Source organism: Callithrix jacchus, chromosome 6 (assembly GCF_049354715.1).
Source record: "Callithrix jacchus isolate 240 chromosome 6, calJac240_pri, whole genome shotgun sequence".
NCBI classification, from domain to species: Eukaryota; Metazoa; Chordata; class Mammalia; order Primates; family Cebidae; genus Callithrix; species Callithrix jacchus.
The window spans coordinates 69,868,326-69,889,756 of NC_133507.1; the positions used below are offsets into that span (position 1 = coordinate 69,868,326).

At 37.7% G+C, this 21,431-nt stretch overlaps 1 protein-coding gene across 11 annotated transcripts in view; it reads left to right on the forward strand.

Annotated features, from left to right (window-relative positions):
• PLA2R1 (phospholipase A2 receptor 1) overlaps positions 1–21,431 on the forward strand; it is a 134,208-nt gene that overhangs the window by 103,975 nt on the left and 8,802 nt on the right. For 5 of the 11 annotated variants that reach the window (XR_013518903.1, XR_013518905.1, XM_002749407.7 and 2 more), the window contains 10 exons: positions 3,996–4,113; positions 4,826–4,956; positions 5,622–5,766; positions 9,363–9,601; positions 11,486–11,654; positions 14,506–14,646; positions 15,146–15,262; positions 16,752–16,928; positions 19,992–20,024; positions 20,153–20,398. Coding sequence is in view for 7 of the 11 variants with exons in the window: in XM_002749407.7 (XP_002749453.5) it covers positions 3,996–4,113; positions 4,826–4,956; positions 5,622–5,766; positions 9,363–9,601; positions 11,486–11,654; positions 14,506–14,646; positions 15,146–15,262; positions 16,752–16,928; positions 19,992–20,024; positions 20,153–20,367 (1,485 nt within the window). In the remaining 4 variants the exon portion in view is untranslated. The remainder of the gene's footprint in view (positions 1–3,995; positions 4,114–4,825; positions 4,957–5,621; positions 5,767–9,362; positions 9,602–11,485; positions 11,655–14,505; positions 14,647–15,145; positions 15,263–16,751; positions 16,929–19,991; positions 20,025–20,152; positions 20,399–21,431) is intronic. The other 6 variants (XR_013518904.1, XR_013518906.1, XM_008998822.5 and 3 more) reach the window with 2 other exon arrangements.

The window sequence follows — 21,431 nt, forward strand, 5'->3', positions numbered from 1 at the left end:
TGATGGAACTTCTTTACTTTACAATTCTGACATGAGTTCCAATATACTATGACCCATTAAACTTTGCTTCTTGTTTGTGAATTTCCTAGGGCTAATTTTTATTGGTTATTTCTGAGGAAAATAATCCCACTTTGTTGACAAATTAACCACCTTTTAGAGTTTTAAAAACTGAGATACACAGAAATTAAACATCTTTTCTAATGTCTCATAAATAGTGTTCTCTGTGTTTGACAGTGTAAAAGAGGTTTGACCAGGAGTTAACCCAGGAAGAGTGAGTCATCTAAGATACTTGTCCCAGCAGATCTGTGGGAGGAAAAAATTCTAAGTGTGTGTGTGCTTCTACTTACATATTTTTATTCAAGACCTGGAGTGAGTGGTAATGGCTGCTTTGCACCATTGAGTTTGGGATTAGTCAATATTGATTTTTGTTCATAACAAAGTTTTTCCTTAAAAATACTCTGACCTGTTTTGGGAATTCATTCAAATTTGAGCACATTATTCATTCATTCATTTGACTATGCTGGATGTTGGGAATTCAATGGTGAGGAAAAACAGACACAGCCCCTTCTCCTTCGGCGCTTACACACTAGAGGGAGAACAAACGTTAGTAAATCGATCAGGAAAATGGCTGTATAATTTAAAACTGTGGTTTATGTGATAAAGGAAAGTTACATGGCTCTAGAAAAGTGTATAGCTGGAGGACCTGACTGAAGTGGTCAGAAAGATAGGGAACATTAAAAATAGGGAGAGGCTCATGTGCTAAGGTCCTGTAGCAACAGGTGAGTATGATATTTAAGAAACTAAAGGAAGCATAGAGAACTAGAATGGTGGAAGGTGAAGCAAAAGAAGTAGGAAAGGGTGATATCACATTGGAGTTCTGGCCTTTATCCTAAGAGCAATGGGAAACCCTGGATGGGTTCAAAACTAAAGAAGGACGTGACCAGGACCAAATTTTAAAAAGCATTACTCTAGATGTAGTGCCAAGGATACACTAGAGTGAGAAGGGGAAGGGTGAGAAAGCTAAGGACAGTTAGGAGGCTATTACTGTAGTGCAGGCAAGAGATTAGAAGCTTGGCTAAAATGGTGGTGGCAGAGACCATGAGGCAGTGGGAATGGGGGATGAGTGAGGGGGCTTTTTGAGAAATGAGATATCCAAATGGCAGGGCTGTTGGGGTGATGGAGTGAGAGGGTGAGGATGCCTTTGAGGCTTCAGGCTTATTATATGTGTATAAATGCATGCTGACCGTGCCATTCAATGTGGGTAGGAGCACTGGGAAAGGACCAAGTTTGGAGAGACCATGAATTTCATTTTCAAATATTGAGCTAGAAATGATTTTAGTACAAAAAAGAATTTTATATTGAAAACCCATTTAGAATCTAGTAGGACCCCCTTAATTCACAGTAATAATCAGAGATACATCAAACTTGATCACATTTTGCAAATTAATAAGTAAACAATTTTAAATTAAGGATGCTGTACTTCATCTTGCTGCTTTGCCTTAATTATTAATGACATCATTTAGGAGTGTGTTAGTAAATATGTTATATTTTTAGAAACAATGAAGTCGTGGTAATGGGAGGCCACACTTCTGCAGTCAAGCTAGTAAATCCTGGCTGAGGCAAACAGAGGAAGCAGAAGGGGGTGTTTTTCTGGAGAGATTTATTGAGCTAACTGAACCAATGAGGTTCATTGGTATTTATGAATGGTTCATTAGTGTAACTATCTGAACACAAGGTGAATTCAAATTAAATGATAAGGCTTCCCAATAATTAATATGTGCCACTCTTTAGAATTTGTAATTAGAGGAAAGAGGCAAAATGAAAGGAAATAGATAAAAGGATAGTTGTTATAAAATTAAACTCCTTGAAAGCCAATTCAGTTTCTTTGTGAAGCAAACAAGACAAAAAGGACCAAAAGAATTGAAAATGTATTTTCTCTCTTAGTTGGCAACTCAACTTCAAGCTAGTTAAGAGTTTCTGGTTTTTATCCTAAGAGCAGTGGAAATTTTCTGAAGGGTTTAAACTAAAGAGTGACATGATCAGGATTTATTTTTAAAAAGAATTACCTTGCACTATTGACGTTTGGGGCTGGATAATTCTTGCCTTTGGAAGACTGACCTGACCTTTGCTTTGCAAATGGTTAGTAGCATCCTTGCTCTCTACTCACTAGTTGCCAATAGCAACGCCCTCCCCAATTGTAATAACCAAAAATACCTGCAGGCATTATCAAAATATACTCTGAGGGGCAAAATTGTCCTGTTGAAGAACCACTGAGCTAAATGTGAAATGCCTGACAATGTCATTTGACAACCATTTGGGGTCTGTTAGCTTTCATTTTGCTTAATAAATGTTTGCTAGGGACCTTCTCTGGTGTGATGTTCAGAAAGGAATAAGACAGTCTCTCTGCTTTTAAGGGGTGTATATGGTAGGGAATGGGGTGGGGAACTGACAAATTTGGAAATTAAAGGATGATAGGGAAAGATATTATATTAGACCAGTCTTGTATCTCTATAAAGGAATACCTGAGACTAGGTAACTGATAAAGAAAAGAGATGTATTCTGGCTCACAGTTCGCAGGCTGTACAAGAAGCATGGTGCCTCACCTGCTCCTGCTGAGGGCTTCAGGGAGCTTACAATCATGATGGAAGGTGACGGGGAACCAGCATGTCACATGGCAAGAGGAGGAACAAGAGGGTGAGGTGCGGAGTGGTTCCAGACTTTCAATCAGATCTCTTGTGAATTGAGAACTCATTCATCACCTAGGGGATGGCCGTAAGCCAGTCACGAGGGATCCGCCCCCATGATCCAATCGCCTCCCACCAGGCCTCACCTTCAATACTGGGAATCACATTTCAACATGAGATTTGGAAAGGACAAACATCCAAACTATATCAGATATCATTCCAAAATAAGATACTAAAGGATGCTTGTTCAAGTGTAGATTTCCATGCTAACTTAGAATTATCCTGTAGCTGGGTTTTTCTCAGGGGCAAGATCTCAGGATCTGACCTATCCATGACTGGGGTTGTCTGTGTTCACTGATGACAGAATTGATATGAAAGAAGAATTCCCAGCAAATTCCAGATGAAATATCCTTTGCATAAAGTCTCTCCTGACCTCTCTGGAATTTTGTCTGATCCATTATAACCTTTCTCTTCTATCTTTCCCTCTCACCTAACTCCATCTAGTCTTACCAACATGCTTCAATTCCATTGAACTTTCAGGGAAAAACAAACAAACTTATCTTCAATACTGCCTGTCCTGCAGAGTATGTATCATTCCATTTCTCATCCCACCCCATAAGAAAGAAACCTCTGCCCTGATACAGACATGATTCTCTCCTGCATAACACTTAACCTATATTGCCAAATTCCACAACTTGTTTTGTGTTCCCTTTAACATTGATGGCCGACCTTCCCTTCATTTCTACTTCTTTCCAGGTGTTCCATACCCTTACTTTCTGTCCCACTGGCATCATTTAGTTTTCTTCTCTGGCTCTTCCCAATGGACCTACTGACCAAATGGCTGACTCAAGTATTTAGTGAATTTAAATACCTGATGTGCTTTAATTCCCCAGTATTTCTCACTTAAAGAAGTGTATTTATAAATAAAATTGAAATAAGCTGTTTATTGCCACCCCCAGAATGTTTTTTTAGATTACATGTGCCAGTGTAAACTTTGCAATCAGGGTGGCTCCTTTTTAGGAATAATACTACTTTTCATTATGCCAAAGACACTATTCTGACATTTCACATGACAAAACACATTCCTGCTTCTGTTCCTGCCTGCTGCAAATGCAGGCAAGTCACTACTCACCCGAAAGCTGCTCCTCTTTGTTTTATTGTAACAACTGTGGAGTAGTTGAAAGAAAAATGAGTTTCTTCTGCCCAAGAAAATTATAAAGAATTTTCAAAGCTGATATTCAGTGTCTTGGGGAAAGTTTTAATTCACCTAGAAAAATACAGAAATGAACCTTTTGTTTTGACATTTGATAGTGCCTTTTGCTGAATATCCCAAAAGACCCAAGCAGTTGGAAGAACTGGATGCGTGCTCAACATTTCTGTGCTGAAGAAGGGGGGACCCTGGTTGCCATCGAAAGTGAAGTGGAGCAAGGTAGAGCACTCAAGGTCCAACCAGGCCAAGATAACCATTTTTATTCAAGTATTTATTAAAATATCCCCCCACCAATACTAACATTCCCAAATCAACATTTAAAATACTGTATTGCAGATGAGACATGAATTTTCAGTTTGACCCATAGGTTTTATTTCATGACATCTGTAAAAATTAGTGTGCTGCATTGCTTATAAACTGCTGGGTTTTGGAGCCTTTCTCTCACCAATAGCAGTGGAAAGAATAAGGATATATTTCTGGCCTATATTTCAAAATGGCTCAAAGAATCTAACGTATAGTCTACATGTAATTGCATGGTAATTACATGTAATTACCATGGTAACATGATTTTTAGATTCCTTTACATTTATCTACATGCTTTTATTTGATATTTAAACAATTTTATACTTTAGTTTAAATATAGTAGATAAATCCTCTTTTGTTTAGACAGGTAATTAATGAACACTGGAAATTGATTTGCTAATGATATGATGAAATCTCAAGTTATCCAGCTAATTTCTGTCAATTTAAACTAAAACAAAAGTGAAAGAAAGCACATTACCTTAACAAGGATAAAGTAACAAATTCCTACAAATGATTCATAATTATGTTTTGCTGGCATTTAAATATAATCAGAGCTATAAATAGGATTCAGTGATTACTCAAATGCTTTCTACAGTATTAAATTAGATAATGTATTCCTGTTTTTCAGCTTTCATTACTATGAATCTTTTTGGCCAGACCACTAACGTGTGGATAGGTTTACAAAATGATGATTATGAAAAATGGCTAAATGGAAAGCCTGTGGTATATTCTAACTGGTCTCCAGTTGATGTAATAAATGTAAGTTTTAACTATTTACTTTTTAGAGATCACTTTGGAAAGATACTTTATTCAAGACTTGTTTACTAAAGCTTTTTTTTAACTTCCTATATTTTGGAGATATAAATTTATATTAGTTTGTTATTAATATATTAATTTTAATGTAATTTTATATAATTTTTTGAAAGACAAGAGTTTCACTCTGTTGCCCAGGCTAGACTGCAATGGTGTGATCTTGGCTCACTGCAACCTCAGCCTCCCAGGTTCGAGTGATTCTCCTGTGTCAGCCTCCTGAGTAGTTGGCATTACAGGTGCCTGGCACCACACCTGGCTCATTTTTTGTATTTTTAGTAGAGCCAGGGTTTTGCCATATTGGTCAGGCTGGTCTTGAACTCCTGACCTGAGGTGATCCATCCGCGTTGGCGTCTCAGAGTGGTGGGATTACAGGCATAAGCCACTGAGCCTGGCCAATTTTATATAATTTTTTTGTGTTCAAAAAATATAATTACTTTACTCATCACAGTAATTGTTTCTTTTGTAGGTTATGAAATAATTTGTGAATACATTTATTAAATGCAAATAAAGAAATAATTGTCTTAATTTTTAAAAATGTTCTTAATAAAAATGTTAATGTTTTAATAATGCTATATGTTATTATGCTCTTGATAACATGTATTATTTTAAAGATTCCAAGTCATACCACTGAAGTTCAAAAACACATTCCTCTATGTGCCTTGATGTCAAGTAATCCTAATTTTCATTTCACTGGAAAATGGTATTTTGAAGACTGTGGAAAGGAAGGCTACGGATTTGTATGTGAAAAAATGCAAGGTAAGATATATTTGGCTTTTTATTCCTTTCACTTCCAAAGTCCATCCTTCTCTTCGATGTTGGTTCTACACAGCTGTGTAGCTAACAGTTTCACAGCTAACAGCGTCAGGCACTTATTCTTTGGCTTTACATAAGTTTAGTTATTTAATCTCCCCTACCCTAGGCTTATGCCCTTTAGTGGGATTATAAGGACTGCCAAGGCCACTTGAGTGATGACCAAATTTATGTGTATCTATCTTAGTCATATTAAATGGCTTGACTGCTTCATTCTGGGATTATGTATCTGTTCAGGTAATTTTTAAAGGTCACTGAGAAAAAATGTTAGGAAAGAATCAGGGAAATAAAGCAATTCACACTTGCTCCTTTTTTGGAACCCTAAAATGGTCTCTGGCTAAATGCGGCATGCAGCCAGTTTCTAGATCTGATGGGCAGAACCCCCAAATGGTTTCTGGTGTGAAATACCAAAGCCACACTATTACAAAATAGCCAACAGGGTCAATGAGCAGTGTGAATGCACTATAACTGACCTTGAGTAGTGTAAATAAAAACAACAGCTCATGTTTTTACTGAGTACTGGGTATCCCTGTCCATACTGCCCGAGAAAGTCATAGTTGATATCCAGAGCTGTGTGGAACTCTGGGCAGCCTAGCAGATAGATAGATAGATAGATAGATAGATAGATAGATAGATGACAGATAGATAGATGATAGATAGATAGATAGATAGATAGATAGATAGATAGATAGATATGCTTACTTGGAATATGAATTTTACTTCTTAGCATGGCATACGTGTAAACTCTCTATCAACCCATCCTCAAAAAAGCAGTGCCAGGGACGCTCCATTTCTGGTTCTCAGTTACCACTTAAACATTATAGTGTTCTAGAACTGAAAGAAGATACTAGATATGTAATAGCAACAGTAGCATGGGAACAGCAGAGCCTTGTAAGGAAAGATATAATATGAGCATGCCAGGTACTTATACGTTTATGATGTACCCAACGCTATGCCTTGAGTGTATGCACAATATGCCATAAAATCCTCAAAACACTTCTATGAAGTAGGTAAAAGCCTCCCATTTTACAGATAAGAAACTTGAGACTTAAAAACATAAGTAAGCCTTGTGGGTGCAATGCTCACACCTGTAATCCTAGCACTTTGGTGGGCCAAGGCGGATGGATTGACTGAGCTCAGGAGTTCAAGACCAGCCTGAGCAACATGGTGAAACCCCACCTCTACTAAAATACAAAAATGTAGCTGGGTGTGGTGGCAGACACCTGTAGTCCCAGCTACTTGGGAGGCACGAGCACGAGAATCGCTTGAACCTGGGAGGCAGAGGTTGCAGTGAATGGAGAACACACCACCGCACTCCAGCCTGGACTACAGAGTGAGACTCTCTCTCTGAGAAAACAAAATAAAACAAAAATAACACACTCAAGATATCTCAGTTAAGCACAATGATTCTATTCCACTACCTTGATGTTGATTTGTTCTTGAAATTTGCCTCTGATCACTTTCTCTCTTTGGTGTTTTCGGGACTGACAGTGTGGATTTTCCTTTGGAGACAGGACAGAACAGTGATGATTGAGAGCACAGGTACTGGAGTGCCCACCACACATGGGTTCCCACCCTTCTCTGTAAATAAGCTTCAGTCAGGTTACTTATCTTCTATGATCATGATTTCTGCAGCTGCAAACTGTGATGATAACCATCTCACACACTCTATGTATATATAACACTTAGCATACTTACACCATATATTTAACAAATGATAGAGTTTTTTTATTATTTCCAAAAATTATTGTTCAGCCACACTAATTATTTATTGTAGCCAACAATAAATATTCAAGTTCTGCTCCTCTTCTCTCTTTGCCAGATAAATATGTGCTTACATTGGGCTTGAGCCCAAAGTCTTTTATCTGCCAAAAAAAATAAGAAAGCTGAATGAGAAGAGACACAAGTGCAAAGCAACACTCCGCAGTTTAGAACTTGGTTTCCAATAGATCTTTCTTTTTCAGGGCAATGGGTGGCAAAACCACGTTGCTCAAAATCACTTGTTTTGAAATTTAATGAAATCAATTACATATGGAGAAATTCATATATATAAAAATACAGATATATAACTCTGGGGAAAAAACGGTCAAATTGGCATTTCGGTAACATATACAAAGAATTTCATTTAATTTTATGAATTATTAGCATTTTAAAACAACTACTTTGATATTATTTTGATTTTGTATAAACAACCATTACACTGGGCACATAGGCTGGGGACAGACTTCTAGCAAAGAGTAAAAATATGATAAAAGTGAGTTCCATCACAATTTATAGAAATTAAGTAGATTTATTTTACTTTGTTTTACCATATGTACGGCTGCTATATTGAGGTAACAGCTTCAGATAAAGGTCAGTTTCCTGATTTGCCATTTTTGCTGGGGGACTATGACCAGAGGAATAGAGTGGAGCAAGAAGCAACATTCATAGGATGCCTTCCGGGTCTCCGTGCAAGTGTGTGCCCTATGTGGATATCTCATTCAGTTCTATCCACACCCCTCCAAGGGAGACCCTAATCATCTCTTGTAGACCACAAATTTGAGGATTAAAAAGGTTAATTTTTCCAAGGACTCTTTACCAGTTAGGGCCAGAAATAGGATTAAGTCCCAGGTCTTGTGATCTACCCATACTTCACATGCTTCTTTCTAACACCAAATGTAGTAAAACCAAATGTAGTACACAGAAGTTCAAGTCACTTTGGATCAGAAGGTACAAAAACTCTTACTTTGTTTTTTGTCCATTAGAGTTTCTAAAACTTAAGTCTATTCTAGTACACAACATAATACAGAACAGAAAGGCAAATGCACATATCAGAGAGGAAACACCTGTTTGTAAAACACAGGCTTGGTTTTCACATGGTCACAGACTCTCATGAACACTCAACCACCAATGATCACATGTGAACAAACCTTGCCTTTTAATTTGTAAACCTTGGCTCTGACAGGTGACATATTAATAGTAACTGTTTATAAGAACAGTGTGTATTTCTAAGAATTTATTAACTTTATTTTTAAATTATTTTTAGAAGTATACATGCAAACATTAAACATAATAGTGACCATCAGTCTCAAAAGTGTAATCAAGTACTTTACCTGATAATATGCAGCCGTAATATTAGGTTTGCAATGCAGCATATGACTACATAACATGTGCCTCTCTGCAATTTATAAGCATTAAGGTCTGCCAAAGCACTGTGGATTAAGCCAAGTGCAGTTAGTGGAGTGAAATCCACCTACAAAGATCATCATCAGTTCACCAAAAAATAGTCAATTTGATAAGGGATGGTCAAAAATGAGAAATCTTCTAGAAATGGTTCAATCTATGTTTATGTTTTTGAAAAATTATTTATTAAATTTCCTAGGTCTTCTCATTTTTTAGCATCACCCACATTTTCAAATAGCGTCCTCATTTTGAAATAGTCAGTTCCAGAAGAAAGCTGTCTGATCAACATGGATCATAGTGACAAGGATCCATGCTAAGCTTTGCCTCCTCCTTTCTCATCCAGATGCTACAAATGACTTTTGTTGCTGTTCTTGTTCTAGATACTTCTGGACACAGTGTAAACACATCTGACATATATCCAATCCCTAATACCTTAGAATATGGAAACAGAACTTACAAAATAATTAATGCAAATATGACTTGGTATGCAGCAATAAAAACCTGCCTGATGCACGGAGCACAGCTGGTCAGCATCACAGACCAGTATCACCAGTCCTTCCTCACTGTTGTCCTCAACCGGCTGGGATATGCCCACTGGATTGGACTGTTCTCCACAGATGTAGGTATCCTAAAGCCCTTGAAACATCCTTGCATAATTAACTTTAGCATCTTCCTCCTCCATGATGTAGCCACTGAAATTAGCACTGAAAAACAAATCCCCAAAATAATAGTAAACATAACGCTTAAGTAATTGGTTTATATGATTATTTGACCAACCTATGAGCAGCCTATGCCTACAAAATAAGAGTGCACACCTCGTTAGGGTAAACATTCACTTGCCTAATTAATACCCTTCAATGGCTCTCTGAAAATTTCCAAGTGCCCCAATACTGCCTTGCATGTGCAGTGGAACACATCTGGAACTCAAGCACTGCATTTAGGAATTTGTGGCAGTTAAAAAATCCCCAAGAAAAATAATGAATCATGTTTCTTGCCTAGAAATGTGATTATTAATTAGTTGAGTACCCCTTATAATTAAACACTTTAGGTTTTATTTTCCTCTAGGGATGTGGTTTAGAGAATATGTTATTTTCATTTTTTAAATAAAAATATTATACACTCAAAGTAGCGAAAAGTAAACTCTAGTCTATCCTGAGCCCTAGTTCTACTCCCTAATATTAGTAATTGTGAATACTGTCTTGTGTGCTATCTAGAAATTTTCCATGTACACATATATGTGTTCCATATACACATATATACTCATGTAATGGAAGAACATGTATATTGTTTTTCAAACACAAATGAGATCCTATTACACATGCTGTCTTTAAACTTGCTTTTTTATTTAATATATCTTTTACAACTTCACATGTCAGTATATAAAAATCTCATTCATTCTTTAGAACTCAGCATGTAAGGATATACCACAACTTATTAAACCATACTCCTGTGAATAGACATTTGGGTTCTTCTCAGGTTTTCAGTTATAAACAATGCACAACAAATATATCTGTGCCAGTAAGATAAATTCTTTTTTCTTTTCTTTTCTTTTTTTGAGACAGAATCTCACTCTGTTGCCCAAGCTGTAGTGCAGTGGCACAATCTCAGCTCACTGCATCCTTCACCTCCCCAGTTCAAGAGATTCCTCTGCTCAGCCTCCCCAGTAGCTGAGAATACAGGCAGGTGCCAACAAGCCCAGCTACTTTTTTACTTTTAGTAGAGACAGGGTTTCACCATGTTGGCCAGGATAGTCTCGATCTCTTGACCTCATGATCCATCTGCCACAGCCTCCCAGAGTGCTGGGATTACAGATGTGAGCCACTGCACCTGGCCGATAAATTCTTAGAAGTAAAATTGCTGAGCACACTTTAAATTTTGACAAGTACTACCAAATTGCCTCCAAGAGTTTGCACCAATTTATATGCCAACAACAGCGTGTGAAAACATCTAGTTTTTCCACATTTTTGCCAACACCAAGTATTATCAAAATTTTAATCCTTGCCCGTGGGAGAGGTAAAAAATAATTATTTTATAATTACTTATTGCCTCATGTAGTACAGAATGTTTTAACTTTATGTAGTCAATTTTGCTTTATGGTCTCTGGATGTTCTGTGACTTAGAAAGGTTTTCCCCGCACCAACAGTACAAAAAAACTTAACCAAATTTTCTTTAACACATTTATATTGTAGATTTTATGTTTGAGAATTTGCTTAATCTGAAATTTAGTTCAGTGTAAAAGACAAGGTACTGGTCCAATTTCACTCTGATTGCTCACTAGAAAATCATAGTGATAGGGAGTCAAGAATTCCTAAAAATCAGAAAAAGATCTTATTTGTGACAGATACTCCTGTTTGTCAAGCTGTATTCACAGATGTCCTAGACCCTCTTTAAAATGGGGTGTGGAAATATAAATCGATGTGGGAGTTGTAGTATGCTCAGATAACATTGGATGATGCTGCCAGCAGTCGTGGCAAAGAAATGATGGCTCAGTTTTCCTCCACAGAATGGTCTTAATTTTGACTGGTCTGACGGCACCAAATCCTCTTTCACTTTTTGGAAAGACGAGGAGTCATCCTTCCTTGGTGACTGTGTTTTTGCTGACACCAATGGACGCTGGCATAGCACAGCCTGTGAATCATTTCTGCAAGGTGCCATTTGTCATGTGCTCCCTGGTAGGTTCAATTCTACTCAACTCAAGAATACACTCTATGTAACTACTGTATGCAAGGCACTGTGCTAAGCAAGGGACATAAGGATGAATATAGTAAGAAGTCTCTGTCTTCACGAAGCCTCTGGTCTGGGTGGTGACATAAAGAAAAGTAGAACTACCAATGATGTAAGAGAGATAGCAAATGTTATGGGGGTTATCAAGAAAAAGAATGTATCGTATCCATTTGGAGAAAGGTAGAAAGGCTTTTTGAAGGACACGGCAGTGCAGATGGGCCTTGATAAATTGTGGCTCACACCTGTAATCCCAGCACTTTGGGAGGCTGAAATGAGTGGATCACTTGACGATGGGGGTTTGAGACCAGCCTGATCAACATGGAGAAACCCCATCTCTACTAAAAATACAAAAATAGCAGGGTGTGGTGGCACATGCCTGTAATCCCAGCTACTTGGGAGGCTGAGGCAGAAGAATCTCTTGAACCCATAAGGCAGAGGTTGTGGTCAGCGCCATTGCACCCCAGCCTGGGCTTCAAGAGTGAAACTCTGTTGAAAGAGAGAGAGAGAGAAGAAAGAGAAAGAAAGAAGAAGAAAGAAAGAGAGAAAGAAAGAAAGAGGAAGGAAGGAAGGAAGGAAGGAAGGAAGGGAGGGAGGGAGGGAGGGAGGGAGGGAGGGAGGGAGGGAGGGAGGGAGGGAGGGAGGGAAGGACAAAAGAAGGGAGAGAGGGAGGGAGGGAGGAAAGGAAATACAAGTCGATAAATGGGTGGGTGTAGATGGGTAATAATAAGACATGGAAAGGCATTCTGAGAAAAGCTGGATGAAAATGTGGAAGGAAGACACGACGGGGCTTGTGTAAAGCAAAGTTGATGTTTGGATTTGCCTGAATGCAGATTAGGTGTAAAGGAGGGGTGGGAAATTAGATGAGAAACATGGGCTTCAAGCATGTATGGAGGAGTTTGAGGATGCATGTTTTTTGTTTTTTGTTTTTTTTTTTGAGACGGAGTTTCACTCTTGTTACCCAGGCTGGAGTGCAATGGCGCGATCTCGGCTCACCACAACCTCCGCCTCCTGGGTTCAGGCAATTCTCCTGCCTCAGCCTCCCGAGTAGCTGGGATTACAGGCACGCACCACCATGCCCAGCTAATTTTTTTTGTATTTTTAGTACAGACGGGGTTTCACCATGTTAACCAGGATGGTCTCGATCCCTTGACCTCGTGATCCACCCGCCTCGGCCTCCCAAAGTGCTGGCATTACAGGCGTGAGCCACCGCGCCCGGCCAGGATGCAGGTTTAAGTCAATGACTGATAGGATTCCAGAGCCATGATGATGATGATGATGATGATGATGATGATATTGTTTGGATATTTACTAGATATCTGGCTCTGCACTTTATAGAATATCTCGTTTACACTTAAAGTTCACCTGGTCTACCCCTTGATTAAACATAAAATGTAAACTCAGAGCATTAAATAGCTTCCTGAATATCTCACAGCTGTCCATCACCAGTACCAAGAATAGAAATCAAGTTTCCTACATAGAATTCCCTAACACAGGCTGGCCTCCTTTTAAATATCTCATTTAGTAAAAGTGCTTGTATTTACTTACATTCTGGGTACTGTATCAAATAACATGCAAATTATATATCGTTAGATCAAAACAATTCAGGATTAAAAGTAAATGATAGCCCCCTATATCTTGGAAAAGCTAATTTTGCTTCTGAAACACCATAAAAGCTGTCCTTCCCGTTTTCCCTTTTTTTTTTTTTTTTTTTGTTAGCATTTGCCTTTTCTTGGAATTGTGACCTTTCAATAACAATGCATTTATTGAATGCTTTGTGAGGCTCTTACTCATTTAAACTTCTCAACTTGTAAGGAAGGTGGCCATGTGGCTCATACCAGTAATCCCAGCACTTTGGGAGGCAGAAGCAGGAGGACCTCTTCAGGCCAGGAGTTTGAGACCAGCTTGGTTAACACAGTGAGACCCCTTCTCTTCAAATAATAATAATAATAATTTTTCAATTATCTAGGGTTGGTGGTATGTGCCTGTAGTCCGAGCTACTCAGGAGGCTGAGGCTGGAGGATCACTAGACCCCAGGAGTTTGAGGCTGCAGTGAGCTGTGATTGTGCCATTGCTCTTCTGCCTAGGTGACAGAGCGAGACTTTGTCTCTTAAAAAAAGTTTTTTAATTTAAAATATTATTTTTAAAGTTTTTGTTGCTAGCTCTCTTTTATAGCTAAAGAAACCAAGTGCAAGGTAACATGCCCATGGCCACACAGCTAGAAAGTGGTGGAGCCAGGATCACAGCATGGATGTGTCTGACTCTCACGCTAGCTCTCTCAAATAAAGTCCCCCTGGAGTTCCCTCATTTATTTTATGTTATGCTATGTTATGATACTTTATTGAATGCATTATTTTCTTTCATAGGTTTATTAGTGGGTAAGGACTTTTCAAATCTGTGATACACAACACTGCATGAAGCGCATACATTTGGAAATCTCTTGCCAGTATCAGTCAGCTGCCACTCTCTCTGGGAGTCATAGCCCCTGCTTCTTCCAACCTTTAGGATGCTAATTGTAAACATGAAAGACAGCCACCCTCACCCAGGCAGACCCAAACCAAGCCTCCAAAGCTGTGCATTAACATATCTTGTTATGTTTAGGTAAAGATTATTTCTGTCAGAAATGCTATAAGCTGGTTCTAGTTTTATAATCATTTACATGAAACCCAATCTTTTAGAGTATTACCATGAAAATCTTGTTACTTTTATTTATCTTGGTCTTTTATAGAATGTAATGTAATATTTATCTCAATAAATAAACCCAGTCACCACTCTGAAATCATAACTGATTTTTCTTCACAGAAACAAGACCATCTGAACACCCAGAGTTGTGCTCAGAAACATCTATTCCCTGGATAAAATTTAAAAGTAATTGCTACAGTTTTTCTACAGTCCTAGACGGTATGAGTTTTGAGGCTGCTCATGAATTTTGCAGAAAGGAAGGTAATTGTTTTTGTGATGGTAAAAATGCTTTCATGTGCTCCTACTTGCCAATTCAGTAAACAGTGTGGATTTCTTTATTCATCCCATTATTTAGTGACTTTAGGAGCAACAAAAACTATTGAAAAAATAAATACTACTGAAGTTGCTTGTTTGGAGGACAGCTACTATATGAAACAATGTCCAGTATAGAATTTGGAAACCTAAGATGATGTCTCAGCACACTGCACTTTCCGAAGGAAACGTTCCTTTTGCATGCATTTGCATTATGCATTTTGAATGTTCCCTAAAATTAATATTCTATGCCTTAACTTCTGAAGTGCAGCTTGTATCTTTTTTAAAATGTGGTTTTCTTTAAATTTTTTAATTTAAAATCTCTTATTTACAAGGAAATTTTCACTTTTCAAAACCTGTGCTTTGCAAATAATGGTATAGGAAACATATTTTCAAGTATATTTACATGTAAACACAAATATTCCTTTGCTACTTGTCTCTCTTATAGGATCTAATCTTTTAACAATCAAGGATGAGGCTGAAAATGCATTTCTCCTAGAAGAGCTGTTTGCTTTTGGTTCTTCTGTCCAGATGGTTTGGTTGAATGCTCAATTTGATGGTAACAGTAAGTGATTTGGGTAGAGGAGAGGACATAAATAAATACATGGTTGTTAAAGCTGATGATAATGGCATCTGTGAGCCAGAAAACTCTCCTTGGATACATTTGCTGTTAAAAAATAGCATGAAGCCTAAAGCCATTTGGAATCTTCCAAAAACAACATTGGAATGCTTTTCTCTACCCTTTTGTCTTTCTCTACCCTTTTGTCTTTTGAAACAATCCCGGAATACCAAAAATAAAAACTAAGAAACAATAACATGTTTACCTTTATCCTTAGCAGGAAGATGCTTGGCTGAAACTTTGTGTTCACAGACTTAGTCATAGCATACCAAAACCATATTTACTTGAAAATATCCCTGGTTTCTAAATGTTATAAAAGCACAACAGAGTTATGAAAATGTTTCCATGATAAACTGTGCTGTTAGGATTCTTATTTGCTACTCATAAAAACCAGAGTTTGTAATAAAATGGAAGCATAGTATTATTTTCTTTATGTAATTGATGGTTATTGAAAGGTACTTTCGAAGAAAATTATTTTAATTGGTATGGAGAGCCTGTTACAGTGGCGTACCAAGGTAGGGGGTAGCCTACCCTTTCAAGGAGGAATTTTTAATCACCAACATTGTTTAGGATTTCAAGCAGATGGTGATAATAAAAAGCAGACCGACTTTTAGTTAGTTTTATTGTTAGTTTTAAGTTATTTTCCGATGGTACACTCCCCCTTATTGCCCACATATGAGATGAACTCTCCTACTGCCCCTAACCTCTTGGTACATGGCTGGCTTGCTATTAAAAAAACTCACTGTAAAATCTTTTTAGAGGCCGGGCGCAGTGGCTCATGCTATAATCCCAGCACTTTGGGAGGCCAAGGCAGGCAGATTATGAGGTCAGGAGTTTGAGAACAGCCTGACCAACATGGTGAAACACTGTATCTACTAAAAATACAAAAATTAGCCAGGCGTGGTGGTAGGCACCGTAATCCCAGCTACTCAGGAGGCTGAGGCTGGAGAATCGCTTGAACTCAGGAGGCGGAGGTTTCAGTGAGCCAAGATCATGCCATTGTACTCCAGCCTGGGTAACACAGCAAGACTCTATCTCAAAAAAAGAAAAATATTTTTAGAAAGCCATTTTGTAATGATAAAGATGTTAGGACTTGAAAGGATTTTTCTTTACTCGATTAGTTTTGTTTATCAAATGATTTCTTTAAATTGATTATAAATATATAGAATATTTCAAAATTCAAACTCTCACATTAAGAAACATGATAACCTAAATGAACTAGATTAGAACACTGTATCTAAAATAAAGAGGCGACTTTATTAATGCCTACCTTTTGCTATTGAGTTCATGACTATATTTACTATATTTACTGAGTTGAACGCATCAGTTCAAGAGTCTCATTAAATTCAGGGGCTGCTTTTTATGGTTAACTCCAGTCTTAGTATGTTTGATAACCATGCACATGATTCATAATGAGTCAACAATTTTCCCACAGATGAAACCATAAAGTGGTTTGATGGAACTCCTACAGACCAGTCAAACTGGGGCATTCGGAAGCCAGGCACAGACTACTTCAAGCCCCATCATTGTGTTGCCCTGAGGATCCCTGAAGGATTATGGCAGCTATCCTCATGTCAAGAAAAAAAGGGCTTTATATGTAAAATGGAGGCAGGTAGGTAAAGTCAGAGAGTAATTCTTCATTTTGATTCTATCTTAACTAATGTTGACCAACCTCTTTAGTATTTAAAGATTTTAAAATCCAAGTTTTGAGAGTATTTACATAGATGCTGACATTATTGTCGTGTTCTGTACCAAACAAGTCAGAGAATATTGCAGCTCCTTCTTTCTGCGATATGGAAAAAAATCCTTATAAATCAACTTAAAGACTGATTTTTCTTGTGTCACCCTGGTTGATCACCTAAAGGGCAAAAAAGCAGTTTCCCTCAAGCAAATAGAACTAGGAATGTAAACCAGCAACTTTCATTCAGGCAACTGCTATTCAGAATTTTTAAGATTTATATTTGGCCTCAGGAAATATAATGTAGGCTTATGTATATTTGTTGCGGACAAGGAAATGTGATTCTCTGCTGCAAGCATAATGCGTCATAAAAGTCACATTTTAACTTAATCATAAGCAACATACTTAGTGTTTAGTAATAAAAAAACAAATTTTAGAAATCTAAGCTGGAAAATTCTAGTCAGTTGCAAACAACTGAAGAGTTTTTTAAAACAGGGTGTTAAGGAGGATCACTGATGGCGGGAAAATGTCTATAATAATTACAGCAGTTTCTAGATGTCCTAAGTATTATAAAGGAGGGATTGATGTGGCTTGGACTGCTAGAGAAGGCTTCCAACATGAGGTTTTTGGATCCCAAAGGATGAGGAGAATTATAGAAGTTGGAACAGAAGAGGAAAAGGCCCAGTGTGATTAAAGGCAGCAGCTAAGAATGTGTTTCAGTGAGTGCAAACAGCTCACATTAGGGGGTGATGAGAATAAAATTGGACAGTAAAGTAGGATACTTTCACAGAGTGCCAGGCTGAAGAGCTGAACTTCATGGTGGAAGAGACAGACCCCCTATGTGTTCTGTAGACACCTGTGATGAAGCAATAGAACTCATGAGGATATGAAGAGAAACATTTGTAATTTAAGTGATTGATACAGGAATGAAAGAGGAAGGGAGAAATAGGAAGATAGAATCACTGGCCTTGGTGACTGATTCAGTGCTGGGAATGAAGGAGAAAACACTGCAGATTTGGGCACCAGTGTTTGAAACCCCCACAGTGTGAGTCTCAACTCTGTGTGAAAAGCATGGCTAAGCCTAATAAATAATGTGCCCAAATTATCACTAGCCTTTAAATATCAAAAACACCTCATGTCTTACAGAACTTGAAAGCTTCCTATAATGCAGATAACACCTGTTTCATCCTTTGCAACAGCTTTCCAAGGTAGTGGAGCAATTAAAATATCCCCATTTTGCAGATGGGAAAAGTGCCTGTCCAAACTGAGGCTACATCAAGGACTACAGAGAAAACTCCCAGTTTCCCAAGTGCTCCTTCCATGCTGCCCACTGCTTCTATCCTAAGGACAAACACTCTTAACAGTCTTTCTCTAAAATGTATCTTTAAAGTGATGATTATCCCAAGTACACTATACAAATTATATGACTGTATTCAATTATCACTTGTATCCTAAAAATTTGTGCATCTGATATACATCAATTTTAAAGAAGTATCTTCATAAAAACACAATAATGCATGTTTTCAACAGTTCAGTGCAACATTATATGGTATTCTTTTTATATTACAAGAACAAGTCTGGGCTGGACACGGTGGCTCACTCCTTTAATCTCAGCACTTTGGGAGGCAGAGGCAGGCAGATCAGTTGAGGTCAGGAGTTTGAGACCAGTCTGGCCAACATGGCAAAATCCCATCTCTACTAAAAATACAAAAAATATCTGGGCATGGTAGTGCATACCTGTAATCCCAGATACTAGGGAGGCTGAGGCAAGAGAATTGCTTGAACCCAGAGGGCAGAGGTTGCAGTGATTGTACCAAGATTGTACCATTACACTCCAGTCTGGGCAACAGAATGAGACTCCATCTCAAAAAAAACAAAAAGTCTGTTTTATAAAAATCTGGATTTGTTATTGGTAACAGTGTTGATTCTTTCTTTTTTCATGTCTATCAGAGTGAATGAGCATCAGTAGGACATCAAGGCACTTTTTTTTTTTTTTTTTTTTTGAGACGGAGTTTCGCTCTTGTTACCCAGGCTGGAGTGCAATGGCGCGATCTCGGCTCACCGCAACCTCTGCCCCCTGGGTTCAGGCAATTCTCCTGCCTCAGCCTCCTGAGTAGCTGGGATTACAGGCACACGCCACCGTGCCCAGCTAATTTTTTGTAGTTTTTAGTAGAGACGGGGTTTCACCGTGTTGACCAGGATGGTCTCGATCTGCCGACCTCGTGATCCACCCGCCTCGGTCTCCCAAAGTGCTGGGACTACAGGCTTGAGCCACCGCAGCCGGCCCAAGGCACTTCTTTTACTCACAAACCCGTTTATTCATCTTCCTCTAGTTCATTCTCTGGATCTTTCTCTAGATCAAAAATAAGAGTTCACATTTTGATATAACATCTACTTAAAAGATGTGTTTTTACAGTAGAAAGTTTTAAAACAGGAACTCTTAAGTTTTTGGATGGAGAAGTTGTTGCTCATTCCCCAAGATCCATGAGATCACAAAGGTGAGAAGATGCTGATTTTAAAATCCTTACACAGATACAGGCAGATTATCATTGTTGAACAAACTCCATATAAGATCCCAACAAAACTGTGAGTTCTTGTATGCAGGGCCTATATTTTACTCTATATTTATTGCAGCACAGTGCTGAGACTGAATGGAAAGTTCTTGGCTTTAAAAAAAAAAAAAAGTGTGTGTTTGTGAGCACTAATAACGATGATTACAGTAAATCAAAGCTCAACAAACTTTTTTTGTAAAGGGCCCGCTAGTAAATATTTTAGGCTTTGGGAGCCATATGGTCTCTGTCACACGCCATTGTAGCACAAAAGCAGCTATGACAATACATCAATGAATGAATGTGGCTAAGTTCCAGTAAAACATTTTTTATAAAAACAGGTGACCCGGTTTGATCCATGGGCCATAGTTTGCTGACACCTGCTGTAAGCAATGACATTTTTGCTGAATGTTTAAAAACTCATTTTAATTTTTGTATTTGGTTTTAGATATTCGCACTGCAGAGGAGCAGCCAGAAAAAGGTACATTTGAAACCATACAGAACATTTTGATTTTTATTAGAAATAAGATAGAAAGCAACTGTATGACAGTATCTATATTAATTCATCGTCACTGAAGTTTTCCTTTTTAAAAAAAAATCTCCTTTCAGGACCAAGTCACAGCATAATTCCTCTTGCGGTAGTACTGACACTGCTAGTCATTCTGGCCATTGTCACACTTTCCTTGTGCATATACAAGCAGAATGGTGGCTTCTTCAGAAGACTTGCAGGGTTTCGGAATCCTTACTATCCTGCAACCAACTTTAGTACAGTACATTTAGAAGAAAATATTCTCATTCCTGATCTTGAGAAGAGTGAACAATAATAATGAGGTCAGAGAATGCCGCAGCCAGCGGGTGAGTAAAGAAGACTAAACAGGAGTCTCATCTGCCTTTCCCTTTACTGCCCAGATGCCATTAGAATGTGAATTGGGTCACTATTTTAATTATTCTTGAAGTGATTACTGGTTTGAATTTTAACCAAATCAGATGGGTTTTGATTTATTCATTTCCCTAAACTGTGATCCATTCTTAAAAAGGGGAAATTATGCATTGGTTATTATTCAGAAAGACAAGAACTATTAAAAGAAACTCCCTATTGAAAACTCTCAAACCAATATGAATAATAGTTTTTGCATTAATGTGTCTCTACTAAAATTTGGGAGAATTTTAAAACCAATCTGGTATCTATTCAGACATTTACACACACTCATTGCATTAAGAAAGACAGAAAGAAGCAAAAAAAAAAAGTTAATCTCATATATGACAGGAAAAGGAAAGGGCTTCTGAGAGGATTCTTAGTTGTTTCTTTTGAATTCACTTTTAATAGCAGGAGTTTGGAAAATACTTATTTCTATGCTTAAGGGTCACAGATTCTGGGCTCTCAACTGATATTTAAGATGACATTCATTTTTATTAGGTCTAACGTCTCAAGCTAAAGGAGAAAGAAAAACATCTTCCTTAAATGGCAAAGACCTTCATTAGCAATATACTTTCATAAACAACCATATAGCTAATATGTGGCCTTAAACCTTCAGTTACTAAATGATGATTTAGTTGGATATTTTAAACTGTCTTATAGATAAGCTTAAAGTAATATATTGAAACTTTAACAGTTTTACTGTTAAAACTCATGGACTTTCTGAAAAACTACAGATATGAAATAATATATAATACTCTTAACAACTGGAAGATATCAAATGTAACTTGGATTTAAAGGAGAAGAGCTGAAGATCTGAATTATAGTCTCATTAGAACCAGACAGAGGATTTTTGAGAAGTACTAAATAAATTAGTAATCTAGGTATCTCTATTATGTAAATGATTTTAGGTGTTCTATTTAATAAACTATTTTATGGAAACCATCTCCTTTTATATTAGTCTAGTTAGTA